Source organism: Phalacrocorax carbo, chromosome 11 (genome assembly GCF_963921805.1).
Source record: "Phalacrocorax carbo chromosome 11, bPhaCar2.1, whole genome shotgun sequence".
NCBI classification, from domain to species: Eukaryota; Metazoa; Chordata; class Aves; order Suliformes; family Phalacrocoracidae; genus Phalacrocorax; species Phalacrocorax carbo.
This window is the reverse complement of record NC_087523.1, coordinates 5,804,216-5,823,150: the sequence shown is the minus strand read 5'-3', so window position 1 is coordinate 5,823,150 and position 18,935 is coordinate 5,804,216. Positions and strand designations below refer to the sequence as shown.

Sequence of the window (18,935 nt, the reverse complement as noted above, 5' to 3'; positions counted from 1 at the left end):
TGAGATGCATAAATACATCCACCAGCTGCAGTAGTGAAGAGGATGGATCTGTTTCTGTGCCCAGCTCCCACCTTACATTACAGCTAACTGCTCTGTGAGTGGCAGCAAGCTGGACACTGGAAAAATGGACACCTCGATGAATCACACCTCGTTTATGTTTTCTGTTTTAAGATTTATGCATGTTGAGCACAGCACAGAGCAAGTAAGTTACAGTTCAGTGCAACTTAATGATTTTGTTACTCTGTGCTTTCTCCTAAATAATGGGGATGTCTCTGCATTCTTGCCAGATGGGGGTGATGGCAGAAGAAATACCGAGGGGAGGAACGCTGTTCTGAGCATCCGGATAGATAACTAAGCACCTTGAAGATCTCATCTACATTTTCTGAAAACAGGTCCGCAGTGATTTACTTAGACACTGACAGATCTTTTGGCATCTCACAAGATGAAGAAGTAGCTGTCTACCTGCCCTTTTTAAACAATGTCATGGATATTTCACTACTGAGTACCCCATCTCCTCCAACTCAGCATCCAGCAATGGAGAATAAATCAACTGCCTGCACTGAGCAGTACAGCTCCCTCCTGTAGCTCCAATATGATGCACACTGACAAGATGCTTTCCAGGGTTACCCGTTTTCATGCACACTGGGCTGAATTTCCAGGTGATGCTCTGCAGCTGAGCTCCCTGCTCCCGTCACCAATTCCTTCCTCATTTACACCGCTGTTCAAGTCTGTAATAACAACGCTGACATGTCAGAAGCAAGAGGAAGGAAAAGATTTAACAGTGTGAGCCAAACAAATTAGACAAACATCGCCGCTGTCATGGTGGACAAAAAAGGAAAATATGTTCTTCAAAGTCTCAGTGAATGACTTAGAAAAGATTTAAATATTTCAAGGTAGTAAGGAACTGAAACCTTTACTATCCCCCAATTTTCCACTCAGCAGCTTTGACATTTGGGTTCTGAAAATACGTGGAACAATCTGGCAGAAACAAACATGCAAGTGCCTGTCCTCAGAGATACAGACCCCAAAGAGACTGGCTTTCTCCTCCTGAAAAATATACTGAGTAAATTGTACGGAAACTGTCTGTAGACTTCTTATTTATTTTCATTAACTCATAGGAGAACTGTAGCTTAGCTCACATCGAGAGTTTTTAATCACAGAATCATGAGCTGGTCTGGAGAACAGACAGATAAACTAAATCGGAATTTTTCTGCTTTTGTAATGATCCCCCCTGCTGAAATCAATAGCAAATTCAGTGCTCGCAAGTCTGATATCCTGGCTTTTTTTTTCTTATTCCCTTCAAGTGACTTTTCAGCTACATCAGCTACTAACTTACAGTTCTCATACACTATGGCAAAACTAGATCTTGAAAAAAATAAATATTCTTATATATACATAAAGCCTGTCAAATGTACCAAAATCTTACTAGATTAATAGAGTTCTCCCTTTTGGCTAGGTTATTTAAGCAATGCTACTCCACTGCAGAATAAGTCTTTATTTAGATTATACTTAAGTTTTTTATCTGCAAACATCTCTTCATTAAACTTCACTATTGAAATTTACAGTTGAATACTCCCAGTGGCCTAATACAGCCACAACATATGCTGATATACTGTTTTATATATGGCATATTAGTATTCTTCTATTCTTCATTAAAATGAATAATCAGGGAAAAGGACTGCTATAGAAGAAATAGTTAATGCCCGATTCCAATTAATAAATTGCCTTTCCATTAAGTTACCTTCCAAACTGTGTACTGATTTCTGGATACATTATTTATCAGAAACACAGCTAAAATGAATAGTGGGGCTATCTGTGAGAAGCCAGGTTTGTACCTTTTGGCAGCCAGGTACTGCACTAGCTGCTGCTGGAAAGATTAAATGTTTATGAGGGTATCCACTATAATTATTTTCAAAGTGCAAAAATTAGTGTGATTTTCTATTAAGTTCCATAATAAATTACTATTTCATTCCTGCTGGTACTCAGATTAGACCAAAACACCTCCCTGCTTCCAGTTGGCTTCCAGTTTGTGAGGCTGCCATTTTAAGAGACACACACACAAAAAAAAAAAAATATATCAGGTTTTGAGATTAGAGTGTTCAAAGAATAGTTCAAATATTTATGCAGCCATTTAGAATCCTTACACCTTCTTACACCTTCTAGACTGATCTTGATACTTTTTTTAATTTAATTTTAAGTAATTTTTTTAATTTACCAAGTCTTTTGTGTCAGAACTCAGGATTACAATTGAAGTTCCATTAAATAAGAAATATACTTGAGGCATATGTAAATTTATTAAGGCACCAAATAAAATGGGAATAATTTTGAGCACACAGACTGTAAATACTAAGTAAAACCAGGGTATAACTAGACTGTATAAGTCTAGTTAGGTGTCTGGTTTGTATCTAAGCTGAAGACACAGAGTCAGAAATAAAGCTTCACTTTCATTTTGACTTTCACTGATTTCAAATCCTAAAGGCTGAAGCTGTGAGCTAAGTAAACAGAGCACACCAGGACTTCATGAAAAATAATTCAGTACCCATGAACTGTGGGAACAAAATATGCACAGAATTATTATTAGTTGCTTCTCTTCAAATATTTAATCATGGTTGTTAATATTTCTTCCTAATGTAAAACACTATTTATAAAATTTTAAAAAAGAAAACCCTTTTGCTTTTGACAGTTTTTTGAAACAAGAAAAAAAGACAATCCGTATTGCAATACACCTCACTGGCCTGTAAAGCAGGGGTCTAAACTAAGAGGCTTAAACCATATGTATCAGAAGCACAGTGGCGAACGTGGTTGGATTATATTTGTTACTGGCAGCTCTTCGCCTACGTGCAGAGGGTGGACTCGCTCCGTCCCTTCCCAGCACAGCAGGCCAGGGGACCACGGTGAATTGCCAGCTCACCTAACAAGACGTCTCTGTCAGAGGGTGCTTGGAGACTTGGCCCTCCAGAAGTCTCTTCCTTGCATATTGAAGGGAAAGCGTGGCTGCAGATTAGGGTACAAAACAGATGAAAAGAACAAAAAGTACTGCACATGGCTCTGCCTGCAGTTGCTGGGCATTTAGAGGGAACGAGAATTACACGACTTGATTTACTTTACAAAAACTGATTAGTAAAACCCCCTGTGGATTTCTTAACTATACTGTGGAGGGATATAAGATTAGTGTAGCAATTCCCATCATCAAACGTATTTACTGTTAAAATATTGGATTAGTAATGTTGTTATCCACTGTTCCAAGATTATGAAGTGATTCTTTAAAATTGAGCAGAAAAATACTGCACTTCATCATTTGTAATTAGATTTCAGTCTCAGTGTTTTTGCCTTTCCACAAAAAGTAATTCTGCTTCCAAAAAAGAATTAAGAAAGGGAAAAGGACTGTGCTCTGCACATAAAGAAAGAGAAAACAAAACTTTAGATGCAAAAGAGAAAGTAGATTTTTTTCCTCTTCTGCTTTTGAGAGACAAACACTTGCACTTGGCCTGTATCTTGTTGCTCCCGCTTGTCATGCTCATTGCTGTGGGAATGCACCACCGTTACACCCAGTGGTAATAAAGCCGTGTTGGTCCTAGGTGTTGCCTATTTGTAAGAATCATAGAATGGCTTGGGTTGGAAGGGACCTTTAGAGGTCATCTAGTGCAAGCCCCCTACAGTGAGCAGGGACATCTTCAACGAGATCAGGTTGCTCAGAGCCCTGTCCAGCCTGAACTTGAGACACACATGTATGTGCACTCCCTGAGCCTGACAAATCTCAGTCCTTGGATATTTAACCCTCACAGAGAACTTTGAGGAGAGGGTCATCATTGACTGGGTTTCCAGTGACAACGTGGACTAAGAAGGAGGAAAAGCACGAGGAAAGGGGATGAATTAATGTGTTCATTAAAGTAATTATGTTACATTTGGGCCAGGAAAATTAATGTAACTGTACCCTGGCTTTTTAGCCATTATCTTAAGTGAGTAACAGCACCTGGAGCTATTACAATTAATAAACAAATAAAAAGCTACAGCACTAATAACACTACCCTCTCACATTTTATCCTGTTGAACAACTCCATGAATCACTTATATGCAGTATTTCACAGAGATATAGAATAGATATTGATGTAAGAGTCACAAAACCCAAAAAGTTTTAAGTCAGAAATACTCTGCAACTAAAGAACGGGAGTTTTGCTGTGTCTGCCATGCTATTTGACCTCACTATTTGCCACTACTGCAGTTTTAAGCTATACAAACTTAATCTTTGTTCTTTTTCCTTATTTTGGTAAATCCTTATTCCCTCTTCCTAGATTTATCCTCCTAGTAATTTGGAAGAATAAAACAATTTGTTTCTGAATCAGAATCATCATGATTAATATTATTTCATGGTGCTACCACACAAAATTCAGATTTTAAAATAGCATCAGCAACTTCAAAAATTTAAACAATCACAGATTAGTTTGATTTTAAATTATCCTGTTTCCAACTGACCATAAAAACAGAGGCTATAAATATGTCATCTGAACTGCAGTAGCTCTGAACAGCCTTGACAGGGTTTATCAGCTAAGTGTTTAATCAGGCAAAGCAGCAAAAAAACATAACCATAGGAATACATGGTATTTAGCATTTCAATAAAGCTTGTAAACCAATGACAAGTCTATATGGGCAATTACTACCACACATGTTCCTTATCTGCAAAGGTCTTGTCCCAAATTTATCAGAATGAGTCTCTCACACTTTATTTTCCAGGCAGTAACATCAGTTTCCATTCACTGAGTTCACAGAAAAAGATACAGGAAACTGCAAGTTAAAAGGCAAGGCCATCAAAAAGAATTCCCATGTCGGCAATGTCATGTTGCTTTAGGAACTTAAGTTACAGCCAAAAAAGCAAAAAACAAAACCAAGAACAAAAAAAATCCACCAGAGAATACAAAATGAGCCTGATGAAGCACTACCGTTCTTTATTTTTTGTGTAATTGAACAGCTCATGCTCAAAATTTTCAGCTACCTGGCTGCTTCTAAGATGAAACCTTGAACAAACAAGGCAAATGAGAGCCATGACAGAACAGGCGGCATAAAGCTTTCCCTCCCTCTGCACAAAAAGTACCATTTCTTGTTTCCCCCAGACTGTAACCTCTGTGTGAAATTGCCCAACTGCTAATAGGTAACAGCTTCTCACCTCGTGATATTAGAGGCCAGATGTGGTACTTTCTGCTTCACTGACTGTTTGGCCCTGCACACTGGAACTGTGCTCTCAGCTATTTCATTCATTGTCTCTGTTGATAAAACGCATCCCACAGCAGCCCTCATCACTGAACAGCAGTAAGTAGCCCAAGAAAGTGTAATGATTTTTTAATTGTTATTACTAGGTAGACAAAAGTAGTGAGTCTTTCCCTTTGGCGGGGGAACTCAGAAAAACTTTCATGTAAATAACACCTTGTAAACAGGAGTTGGTTTTACTCATGATTCGTTCTAGCGGCTTTTAAATATATTCCTCCTCCTTGTAGAGTTGGGAACCATTTGCTTTATGAGCACCATTTGGATCATTTGCCTGTTGCTCATAAAATAGACAAAGCTTTTATCCATGCCATGAATTTTTACTCACTTTATACAAAATATCTAAGGAGGGATTTTCAGGGGCCAGAATTACATCCATGAAAGAATTAACAACTAATTTAATTTTCTGCTACACTAATGGTTCCAGCAGTTTTTTATTTTGTTGATTACATTTCCTCTCTCCATGAAATAAAAAAGCATATTGGTGTTAGCTTTTTTGTATGTATTTTTTGAAAAGGAAGACTTTTTTCTCCAAAATGAATAGAAATTACAGAAACATTTCACACATTTTTACTCTGTGTAGTTACTAAATAAAGCAGTGGAAATGCCACTTTCAGAAGTGATCAAATAACACGGTGATGGTCTGTATACTCAGGAAGAACACTGATTCTCATCAGCACTGGGATAGGCCAACAGAATATTTCTTTGACAACGCTGCTGGCAGCAGTCACACAAACCACCTCTTGCAAAAGCTCCCTTCTGACACCCACGTTCATGCACCAGGGCTCCCCTAAACAAGGATCACAGCATCAAGCTGCTTCAACTCCTCCTCTCACAACTCAGAAGCCAAAGTTTTCTGATATGTGCCAACAAACCAAAGCCCAGCCCAAACTCCAACCTCTCTACTTGCCTGCTCTGCAACACACGATAGAGGCAAGAAAACAGGAGGAGCCTGTTAGCCCTCCCTTAACAAGTCATCTGCTGTTTAGCAGTAACTGTGGAGCGAAACATTTTCCTCAACAGTTTTGTTTTGCACATAAAGAGTTACTGCCTCTCAGTAACTATGGACCATAGCAAACTCCTGTGGTCCTGCACATAAACATTATTGATTGCAGACACAGATCAATGCACGCTTAATGCATGTTGTGATTAGCAGCTGCCCGGATAGGAGCATTTGGAGATTTGGCCATGCAGTAGCTGGAAACAGTTAAGGCACACGCTGCACCTGGGAGCTTTTTATTCAGGAAGGAGGGAAGATCCTGTGTTTGGAGAGTAACAGCTGAGGGATTTCCCTGGCAATACAAGGCTTGCATGCTTACAGAGAGCTATCTTTTCTTCCTGTACGTAGAGGTGCACAAGCATAAATACATATCTGTGATTACAGTGAAGGATTTATCATTTAAGAGCTATTATATTTTAATCAGCTGTATAGATTGTAGCATGAAAGCCTGCACAGTTAGCATTCTAACTCATAAAAAAAATAAACTTGAGCATGAACAAAGTTAGCAGTAACAGATGTGGGGTTTTTTTCATTCCTACCTCTCAATTCTTATGCTATGTTTGCCACATGCTTTTGGAGTGAACGTGCCTCTAGAAAACAGCTACGTTCTGGGATTTCATATACATAGTTTGTAAAAAGTAGAGAAGAAGTAGGAGAATATTTGTTTGGGCAGAGTGCTTACAGCCTGAAAATACGAGGCAGAGCCGCCTTAGACTACAGTCACACTGTAATTACAGATCAGGGGCTGCTACCTCTGCCTGGTTCTCTCCATCTTTGCCAGCAAACTCAACTTTGGCATTACAGCTATTGATTCACTGCCGCCTTTAGTAGCAGGTGAAACCTGCAAAGGAAGAAGCACTGTGCCATATGAATTACAAATGTGGAAGCTTCTGAAGGAAAAATGCCCCCGCATCCATAAAAAGCAGCAGCTATCTTCCCCCGGGAATTTGCAGAAGCAGCCTGATTCTCCAGGTTGGTCTTCCTGGCACCCTCCTTCATCTCCACCCTGCTCCAGTGCCTTTTCTCCTACAGTCCCAATCCTTATCCTTGGAACAACACCACCCAGTTTCACCTGCACTAGGAACTGGCTCTTTCCTCCCCTCCATCACTTCCGAAGCCACATATTTCAATGTGCAATTCAGGAGTGATACACAGGGAATAAATAGCAAAAATAGCTCTGAACTCCTGCACTTAAGAATTTAGAACAACAGATTTGCTCAAGTAAGTACATAACTGCAAGGCCACAAAATCTAAACCCACTTTGCGTTAAGGAAGATTGCATATCAATATCCCCATTTCTTTATCTCTTTTTGCATGATGAAGTATGGCTTCATTTTTTATTAAATCCTTATGATGCAAAAGGATGATCTTTCAAACCTTCCTCTCAAAACAACAAACTTTCACAAACTTCATTTCTACACCAGTTTCTTGATACACCATTCAGAAAGTAGTTTTGTTTTCTAGAGTTCTGCAAAGGTTTTAAGCACATAAGGAAGACAAACTGAAGGCAAGATAATCTTGGCATTTCTGCCTTAGAAAAAAAGCTAAAACTTTAAGTAAAAGGACGCTAGCAATAGTCTGGGCAGCCAAACACCAAAACAAATCTTTTTGACATACAATGCTAAGAACCACACTGCTACCTGTTGCAGCATTTCTTTAGAGCTCCAGATTGATTCTATTAAGATGTACAGAAACCACTGTTACAGAAAAAAACATTATCAGAAAAGTTGTTCCAGCCTACCTGTGGCTGAGTCCAGGGCTCCAGGGCTGTTTCTTTCAAAGGAGTTTGCGGCCTTCCCATGTCTTTTGTGTGCTTTTAGAAGAGAAAAGTATGCATCAGTTTTATGTCCAACCACACTATCAGCACTCAGCATTAATTTCCCTTGAGGGAATAAAACAGTCAGGTACAAAATTCATACAAACTAATGGCAATGTACCACAACTGCATACATTTGGAGTAGACTGTAGGTCTGATATTTTTCCAGATAAGTAACTTATTTTTATAGAATTGCTTTAAATTTCAAGGTGCGAGGGCGCACACCTTCATCTGCGTGTTCAGGTGAAAACCTCAGACAAAAATATGAAATGATTTGCCAACAGAGGAACATTCAGCAGCAGAATTTCAGAGAGAACTCAACTCCCGTTTCTCTGCTGTTTCCTCCCCGGGCTGTGCTATGTTTAATGGACACCCTGAAAGAAGGACATAGGCTGCAGGGGAATTAACTTAAATAGGTGAATTAAAAGAAATATTACTGAAAACTTTTTTAAAGTCTGCATTATTTGGGCAGGGGAGTCATGTTTTCAGATGACAGCCCTTGCCTTTCCTTAATGCTCTTTGGAGCTGGAGCCAGAAGACTGAGCAGTTAACAGCTACTTGTCTCTTCAACATGTCACTACCATGGAATATTTCAAGATCGACCACCCCAAATCGAAAGCCAGTATAATCAAACAGACTAAAGTAGTCTTCATAGAATTAGTCTTGCTGACCCTTCACATTTCCTTTTTTTTTAATATTACAAAACCATCCTTCAAATATTTGTTGATACCTGTAATGGTTCTGCTTCAATAATAAATGCATAAGATTTTTGAGCACTGGGACTGAGCACTGAATAGGAGGATGTTGGCTCCTTTTAATTTTCTCCCTATGAATTTCCCAGGGAAGGAACTTTACATGTTGCTGCAAAAATACAGACAAGTCTCTCATATTTTCTGTCTCCATAAATGCTTTGTCATAAAATGGGAACAATGACATTCACAAAAAAGGTCTTCTGCTGAAATGCACTATTTAAGTAGTGCCAGGATTTTCCTCCTCCTGAAATACATCTCTAATGTGCTACCCTTTGGACACGGCCTTTGACAAAATGTAATATAAATAGCATCTTATCCAGGTCCCACATCAGAGTGATCTAAATGCCCGTCGAGACTGCAAGGATTGACAAAGAGAGGGAGAGATATGCCATTGTATTTTCTGTCATATATAGTCAAAATATGGTCACTTAAAAGGAAACATTTTTTTAAAATACAGAATATGTGAGCAACTACCGTTAGCATGGAGCATTCACAGAGCTCATTTCAAAAAACCACCTTATTAAATGGCAATTTTGTTTTGGCAGGTTGGATTGCCTGTAATAATAGATTACAGGCAATCATTTTTACCATTTTTGTTATGTTATATTTTGGGGTAGCAACAGAACATGATTCATTCTTGAAATAGAACAATAAGTGCATTTCAAAAGAAAAAAGAAATAACCACAGATTTGGTGAATGCTAAACAGAGTTAAAATGAATGCATCTGGAAAGGGAAGGTCGTGTTTTTCGAATGTTCAAAAGCAAATATATTCTACCTTATAATTTCTCTTTAAATGTAATAATCAAGCATCAAAGGGACCCAAACACATAATGAAAATTATTAAACATATCAATTGTGGTGCCAAGATACCATAATAATTCCATATGGGATACCTGCCAGGAACTGACATTAAAAATCACGTGATTCCTTGAGAAATAGTTTTCCTTAGAATTTCACATCAGTTTTTTTGCACAGAATTTGTCCAATCAGTTCTATTTTAGAGCAGAGAGAAAAAGGGAAAAGCAAGAGCATGAATACATGAAGAAAAGGGATGCAAAAGTACATTTAGGTGAGACAATACTCAAACATTTTGAGTAACACTTGAAAACCACGCTCTGCATCTTAAATATGACTTAATGAAGACTCAAACACCTCTTAATGCTGAATTCCTTACAGACTAGCACCGTGTGTTCTTTATTTACTTCCTATTGTTTCCACCACCCAGCACCCAAAGAGACCCTTTGAGCCAAAGGCAAGTGTTGGAAAGTAGTGACAAAACACAGCAAGAGTGAAAATAGAGCAGGTTCTGGGGCGACTACTAGGCAGTCAGTAGCTTGCATCCTGGAGCACATGGAAGAAAGAAAAAAACCAAGCAGTAACTGCTTTCAGCCCCTACAGGCTTTCCACAGGCAGTACACATCCTTCTAGCTCTCGTTGCATTTTGGCAATGCCATTTCAGAACTAAAACGATTGAGCTCTAGAAATTAAAGGCTACTAACACTCAGCACCCACCTGGTTTGCCACAGAGAACCTAGAAGTGTATTTGCATTGCCGCTTTCAGTGTGGAAAAACATCTTACATGTGAGCTGTGACTACACGCGAGATAGCTTACAATGAACCAGCACTTGTACTGCTAACTAGCGGCACATCTGCTGCAGCTTCCAACTCAGCATGCTGCAAAACTCAAATTGTGCGAATACCTGTTCTGAACTACCTGCTACTATAGCAATTGTGCTTCTAGTATACAAGCTCCCTGCTTGTATGCTGAGATATACACACGTTCTTAATGGATCACATAAGCAGCACTTATTCGCAAGTTCTCTTTTAAAAAGAGGAAGAGTGTGGTAATGATAGACAATCCTCCTGGGAGCTTCTTTCTTCCAGTGCAGGTAAAGCAGCTCTTACTAAAAGTAGGAAGTTTCTGGAAGCCTTTATCCCCCCATTTTGCTTGGAGTACCTTCCCACAGCCTTCTGCAACTTCTACAATTCCTCTAAAGAAACAATAGAATATGCCCACAGCCTTCTGTTTATGTTCCCTCCACTTCCTCAATTTGACATTTAAGTTTCACGCATAGAAGAAAATTGTACTCATAATGAGATAAAGATGGAATGATTTCAACCTGGATATTACATTATGGTTTCAGCAGTGCCATTAAAGCTCCCTTAGCTCTTGTACATGCACCGATTACAATTCCTCTAGCAGGCAGGCTTGACTTCTGGAATAAATTATGTTCTTTTCATGTTTGATGAACCTCCTGTCACTTTTGTTACAGCCAGCTACCGTTCCACAAGCACAGGGTGTATCTGGACAACTGATTCAGTTCCTACCATTCATCCAACACCTTCTGAGATCTCCCCCACTCTGCCAGAGTTGAGGAAGACTCATTTTGCTCTAAATCATTACCTGACACCCCTTATCACTGCCCTGGTACAGGCACTGGGGACGGCAAAAAAAAGACAGGAAACCACATAAGGTCTCGCTGTAAAAGCCTCCTTTGTCTCAGTAATCCCTTTTGCCCAGTGGGAAATACAATACTTTCAACTGTTCCCCAAGGCCAGGCAATCCTGTCTATCCACAGAAAGTCCAATTTTCAGGTATTCTCAGTGATACAGTACAAAAGAAGTTTTAGTTGGCTGAGTCATCCTACAGCCAGTCACATCAGTCTTCCACCTGACCACCTAGAAACTACCCTGATCAATTATGTTGGCAATCAACAAAATCCAGCATAATAGCCAGGTAGTAAAAAGATTGTACACAAATAATTTGCTGATATTTGGATTTTTCTATCTAGTTGTAACAGTAAAAGAAAGCTTTAATATTTAATCAAAGTAGTTATTAAATCTTTTTTTTAGGGAAAAATGAAATTCATCATGAATATTTCTTGTTGTTTATTAGGAACAGTCAGTTAACAAACATGTAATTACTTATGACAGCTTGACAGGTAATATCCAGGCTTCCAAAACTTACCAGAAAAGGAAAAAAAAAAAGTAAAATAGATTTTAAAGGTTATGAAAGTCATCATTTTAAGTCAGACTTTTTCTTTTTTCCTTTAGAGATGCCACACTAACGGTCCCCAGTCTGAAATACGAGGAGGAAATCTCTTGTACACCTGAGAAAATTCAAACTAATATTACAACAAACTGTACATGCACAGAAGGAGACCTCCCTTCTGGCGGCACCCTCCGTGTCTGTACAGTTTAGGCCAATCCATAACATGACATTGCTAATTTGCTTAGCCTATTTTCTCCATCAGACTCAACACCATTCTCTCTATGCCCCAACATACTAGCCCAGCTCGCTCTGTCTGGGATCCTGCCCTGCCAGTCCCCTGCGTAGGTGAGGAAGGAGGGGTGTAGGTGACTGAGGAAGAGATGTCCGTTTCTGGTGATCCTGTCCGACAGCCACTCGCCGAGCTCTCCCCTTTGCCTCTCCCTCCCCACAGTGCATCGTGCTCAAAGCAGCATCCAGAGGAAGCTGCCACATCCAGCTGTACACACGAAGAGCCCCCCACTCCGCAGGCACAGGCAGGCGACTGCCTGCTCTCTGCCACTGCTGAACCCAGCTCGAGCTGTGCTCCAAGCTGCAGAGCCTGCCATATCCCTTCACTTCCTACAGCCAGGACTCCTGAGCTGCCAGGCAGCCACCTCTGATACAGAATACATGTTCTGAAATTGTGGGAAAGGCCTTTTTTTGCTGGAAAGAAATTATGTTCAATTGGTTGGTCTCAGCTTTATGAGCTGGGGTTTTAAAATAATCACAAAAATTTCTAGTAACTTGACCCACAGATATGACCAATTTTTCAATGACTATCACTTTTCCAGGCTGTAAAGGGAATTCGTTCGGGCCCTCAAACTTATTCTAATACTAACTGCTGGATCTGTTCAGCTAGGTGTCAATCTCCTTTTCATCCCACTTCCCTATTGACAGTTTTTCACTTTTCTTCAAAGCAAATCTGGGTTTGTTAGAGTTAAAAAGAAAAGAAAAAGTTACAACATGACAATTTTGGTTTGTCTATTTTGATTTGTGGAAAAGCCCTAAAATTATCTAGCTGGATACTACCACCAATAATTCTAATGGTTATTGATTGCTGCGAGAAGCAAAAGCAGACTGAAATTCAAAGATAATACGATGCATTTTTCTCTGGTGCCTTACAAAATTGCTACGGCAGCATTAAGATTGTCTGACTCAAAGTGTTCCACTCCTGCACTTTACAGGAAAGGAAAAAAATAAGTGCTTTATGAAATTGTCTTTCAAGCAAAAATCCTGTATGGCTTGAAGTGAGATTTAGGGAACAAACAGCAAAATACCGTTTTTAAGTATTATATTAGCTGTGTTACATTATCGAAGTCTGATTGGGATTGCACGCATGTATTTGGGGCAGCTTTTGCCTTTTCTAGTTATGTTTAAAGTACATGGCCGAAAGGTACATTTTTAGACAGGAACTGCAGACTTTACTATTTTTCTGCCCCACATTATAATCAGGAAGTCATGTATACTAAATTCACTGTCCAGGCAAAACAGCTTTATCATCAAGCTGAGACAGAGAAATGCTGTAAGCCTGAGATGGAGATTATCTCCATTAACACTGCCTCCTTCTTGCCTTTAACTTGCTTTCAGGTAATTGGATTCCCGCAGTCCCCTCCTTCAGCCTCCTAAGATCCCTCATGTGAAAGGAGAACAAAAGGGTTAATTTAAGTGAAGAAAGTATAATCTTATGCAAAAGATTGCTAGAACAAACGATTTTGTTCCTTGTTTCCAAACTTTTTATATAAATATTTTCATATTTAGATATATATGAAAATAAATCTGTATGACACAAGTACATGGGAAAGCCATAGGACAGATGAAATCAAGATGCTAGTAATGATTCATATGGGAGGGTTTTTGCTTTGCATTTGAGAAACACATTAGGTTTGCCATTTGCCAAAGAAAACATAATACAATTTGGAACTCACAGATAGAAACCCTTTTGTGGAGGTATCGGCGAGGAACCCACAGCCTAGAGCCCTGAAATGTGGTTTAGGAGTGACAGGAACAATCAGCCTTCCACACCAAACAGGCACCTGGAATCACTGCTGACCCAGCTTCTACTGTTTTGGCTGTAACAACTGCAGCTCCGTTTCTGAAACTATCAAAATTCCTTGTGATGTTGCTATACATCCTCCCAGTGATTCCTTGGCCTCAAAAACCACAATTTAGCCCAGCAAGTCTCTAATGGTTCTGCCAACAGGCAGCTTTTATCTTGCAATTACCTCTCCAAAGATGCAATAAATCACCTAGTGCATAACCAGCCAGCCAGCAATTATAAAGGCATGATTTCCAGAGGTGCAGCACACCCCCAGCCTCCATCATTTACAGCTGTTATACTATTCCTGTAGAAAGATCAGCCCTTTGCCTACTTATTTCCTTCTTTTGTTCCAACATGTTTATGAGTAAAGCGGGTGCCTGGCAGGAGACAGAGCAATGGAAGACAAAGGCAGGGTGTGGGGTGGGGGCTGAATGACTACGGCATACTAGGAAAGCTCAGAGGTTTAACAAAGCCTGACATGAGATTTGCCAGATGGTTCTGTACCGGATTGTAAAACTTTAAACTAATCTTCATTTAAGAGTTTTAAGGGCTGTATCCCTCTTATAAAGCCTCTTGCTCTTTTGCCTGGTTGATTCTGGTAAATTATAGATCAGACTTTAGAAAACTGCTTCCATGAACAGCAGCTCCTTAAATCTCAGCTAAACTGAGCAAGAAGATTACATGTTATTATGATGTAGCACAGCAGGATTTTTGTACAGCAAACATAATGATGTAGAGAAGGATAAAACTATCATTCTGTGCAAGGAGGTCACCCATGGAAGAACAATGCTTTTTATACAGCTAGCGAATCCATACACACATAGTGAATCTTCATGTGGCAAATTCTTTTTCTTAATGGTTCTGTAAAGAAACCCAACCATAAGCAAATCCCAAATCTGTATTTCAGAATTCCATGATCAAGCATCTTACAGGAAAGAAGATGTCATTTGGCAGAAATTACTCCAAATATTACTAGAAAAAAAATTTTTTTTTACCCTAAAATTTGCAATTTTAGGGTAAATGTACCTACTCATTCTATGCAAGGAGAAAGGATTTCCTCTGAATCGCCAGTGAAATGTCTGATACTGTACGTAGTATTAAAAAATAAAATGCTTAGTAATCTTACAAGTGCATATATATACTTTTAATTGTAAAATACAGTTCACATGGAAAAAGCATAACGCAAAAACCACTATACCAAGGTTAGAAGTTCTTTGCACCTGCTGTCAGTATTTGTAATCTTACACAGTATCTTCACAGCTGAAATTATACTAGAGGGAATTCATAGATTTCAGACGCTAAATGATGAGAAAGTTGAAGTGGTAACTATGGAGAACAAAACCAAGCGCTTGGTAACAAGCAACAGCAAAATTTCAAAAATCAAGAGGCTAAGACCACCAAGTTCTGAGACTTGATGCAGTAATTTAATACTAAAGTTTTGGCCTATCAGTCTTTTGAACAGGTGATACAAACGTTAAGTCTGTTCAGCTTTGAGTCAGCAGCCTGTTGCATTTGCTCTAATTTTCTTTTTCTGTACATGATTTTCAATTCAATGTAGCAATGTCAAATGACCTCCCCCTTCTCCCTCTTTTTAATTGAAACATTAGTTCCTGTACATGAAAGCTTTGGACTTAAAAGCAATCAGGTGTGATATTCACAGCTCTGGTCCTTTCAAAATGTCATGCACAGGAATTATACGGATTTATCCTAAAGCTCTCTGTAAGAATATCAGCATTTTGAATGCCTAGGAAAATGCTTATCTATGAGAACATGCTGTTGAAGACTTTGTTGTTCAACTGACTCTATTAAATTTAAGTAACAATCAGATCCTGTGTTATACTTCTGTTATCTTGCACATCGTTGCTAACATGCTTATACAAGATTCCCAAATTTCAGAAATTATAAAAAATTCTTAATCAATGCATAGTTAAATTCTTTCTGACATAAGCACAGAGGCATTCCCACAAATTCATATAATCCTAAAGGAGCAAAATTACTTTAAATTTTGATAAACACAGAACTTCTCTAGTTCATATACGTAAAAACCTTAGTGGTAATAGATGATAAAATATGCTCACACTACATGTTCTGTCTTGAAAGTATTTACATATATAAAACTAATGTGACATTATATGCTAAGGTATTCTTACATCAAGTGAAAGGGGGGGAAAAAAGAACATAATATCAAACAGCTTGTTTTAGTTGCCTGAGCTCTACTTAGCTTTTAAAGAATGAACATAAATGTACACAAATCCATTTTATGAGTCGGATATAAAGCATCATGTTAAAAATGTAGCACATGGTAACAAAACTACAAGTTTTCATACTCCTGCATATTTTCTCAGGAGTTGTTAAAATTCACATTTCTTGTGATATGCTTTCATAAAAAGTTTCTCTTTCTGTAGGTTATTCAGGAAAAACAGCAGGGCCCCTGCCGGTATCCATCCTTGTCCAAATGTTTTGGGTTTTTCTCTAGGGCTTGTCATCTTCTTTCTCTATGGTGTGACTAAGTTATACTTCATAGAAATCCAGCTTCTTATAATGAAGATTTGCAATTTAAATTGCTCTTTCTCTCTGAACACTAAGTCTGAATTGGATAAAGTTGTTAAAAGCTAAGGCTTCCTATTTTTTTTTACTTTACTAATAAAGCAAACTAAAATCACATTATCAGAGTTGGCCAGGAGTAGCTCAGACCTGGCTGGTGGAGAAAGGCCTGGACGGGAATCTCACACACCGATTATAGTCAGGAAGGAAGGGCTGACAAACCCCTATACTTTAAGCTTTGAAGTGTGGCAAAACTAAGGAAAATGTGCCACCTTAAATTAGGTTTTCCAGAAAGTTGATAAATAGGCTTACTTCTAAAGAGCAGCAAGACTAATCTGCAATTCTCCTGACATTAGAGACAACATGATCTATAGAAGCCCTGTTGGTTCATCAGCTCTTTTCACTTCATGTCATCCTATTTACATTCCTTATCCCCAGCTGTGACTATTTGTCTTACAAAGTATGTTTGATTTTTCTAGTGCATGTTGTAGATCTTAGTATATGAAGTAAAATAAAAAGTCAAATTGTTCTTCAGGTGGCAAGAGTATGTCCAGAACAGGCACTTGTACCATAAATAATCCCTCAAGAGATAAAGAAGTATGTTTAGAAATAAACTTTTTTGTCTTATCAAGTTTCTGAGTAAATTATTCAGCATGTATCCTAACCTACAGCACAGAACTTGGACTGAATGCAAACAGTGTAAGTTGTAAAATAGGGAGGAACAGGGAAATGCATGTAGGTGTCACCAAGGGCAAGTACAGGTAAGAGCAGCTCCTTCTACTCTACGGCAGGTCAATGCAAGGGAGGTCTATCACCCCGCTTAAGCCAAGAATGTCTGTGGGCTGCATCAGTACAACATGTGTAAAATACATACAGGTCTTTTCATAAGCATAGACATACGTAATCACATAATCCTATCATTTGCTACTTTACATGTGGTCAGGATAGAGTCTGAAATCTCAATATTATCATAGTAAAATCCACTTAAAGTTATATTGCATTCTTGTTATTTACTCGCTCAAATGGGAAACTGCTGTCCACAGATAGAGATGTCCACAAAGTCCCATCCCATCTCCCTAATACTCATACATTATACCAACCCCATCTTCAGTCTGTGGTGGGAAGCCCTTCTCAAGTTACAAGAAAAATCCTACCTTGGTATCATATATTTAGTTGTGGAAACAGGGTGTGCTGTCAAGAGAACAGTAGTTCTATTTCAGAAAGAATTATAAAATTCTAACCTTTTTTTTCTTTTCAGCTAAACATAATAAATAACAACATTAGGAAATGACTTTTGCTGACCTATATAAATCCGTCTGTATGATGCTTTTCTGAAAGGAGGGAACCTACAACTCATCAGAAGCTTGGCAGGCCCGGGGACATCACCGAGGGAGGCTGCACTGAAGAAAGGGATTTTGGAAGTCCCAGGGACTGAGGCCAATGCCAGAATTTCACTGCTGCTTAACTGCTTCCATACTTACAGTACATGTGTATGTTTGGGACATTGTGGTGTAAGTGCCAATCAGGCAGGCTCAGAAGCATTCTCAGTGGTTTTTGAGGTTCTGTATTTTGAGTGGGTTTTTGGGTTGGTGGGGGTGTTTGGGTTTTGGGGTGGTGTTGTTTTTGTTTGGGGGTTGGGTTGGTTTTTTTTGTGGTTTGTTTTGGTTTTTTTTTTAACTTACGTAGGTACAATTAATGGGCCCACCCAGGAGATTCAGGGAAGTTATCATAATATAGAAGTGCTTTCATTATTGTATAGACATCATTACAAGATTCCTTGGCCCAGATATTGGGTTGGCTTTAAAACTTAAGTACTTAATACAAGTATTACCTCTGGTGCGTCTGTTATCTTGTCCTTACTCTGAACAGAAATATGCTTAGGCATGCGGCAGAGGCAGAGTTCGCCTACTCCTGTTGTACCCAGCACCAAGTGTGGTAATGACACAGTAGCAGCGTGTTCGGCGCAGACTAGTGATCCACAGGGATTACACAGCCTGCGCTGAAGCCCGTGTTACTGCAAAATTTTATTGCTATTATAACTGAAGACAGTTAGATGAAGTTTAGAAAATAAAATAATGAACACAAGAAGAAATAAACCCCATGCTCTCCATGGGTTTTATAAACGAGGTGAGAATTAAGAATGCAAAGGGATCAGGGGAGATCCGAGTCTTTTAAATAGTGGGCAAGGCAAGAAGAGTATTTCCAAAGTAAGTTGACAAGCGGGTGTTACGGCGGTGTTAAGGATGTCCAAATTAATCCTGTGAGGTGTCTTCACTTAAGATAAATCAGTTTGACTGTTTTCTACTAACTGTATTGTACCTAAGACCAAGTGCATTCTCACCTTCTATTTTAAAGTTTAATTTAATCCTGACACACACTGTTTCTCAAATACGTTTCCTGCCACTGTCTATGTTTTCTATTTTGTTTTCTATTACTCATGAATTATTGAATGAGAGATTTTTCCCCCCTTCAGACAGGGAGGGGGAAAGAGAAG

At 38.9% G+C, this 18,935-nt stretch overlaps 1 protein-coding gene across 6 annotated transcripts in view; it reads right to left on the bottom strand.

Annotated features, from left to right (window-relative positions):
- Nucleotides 1-18,935, bottom strand: part of PCDH11X (protocadherin 11 X-linked) — a 514,007-nt gene that overhangs the window by 259,764 nt on the left and 235,308 nt on the right. For all 6 annotated transcript variants that reach the window (XM_064462893.1, XM_064462890.1, XM_064462891.1 and 3 more), the window contains one exon: nt 8,001-8,072. In XM_064462893.1, the coding sequence (XP_064318963.1) occupies nt 8,001-8,072 (72 nt within the window). The remainder of the gene's footprint in view (nt 1-8,000; nt 8,073-18,935) is intronic.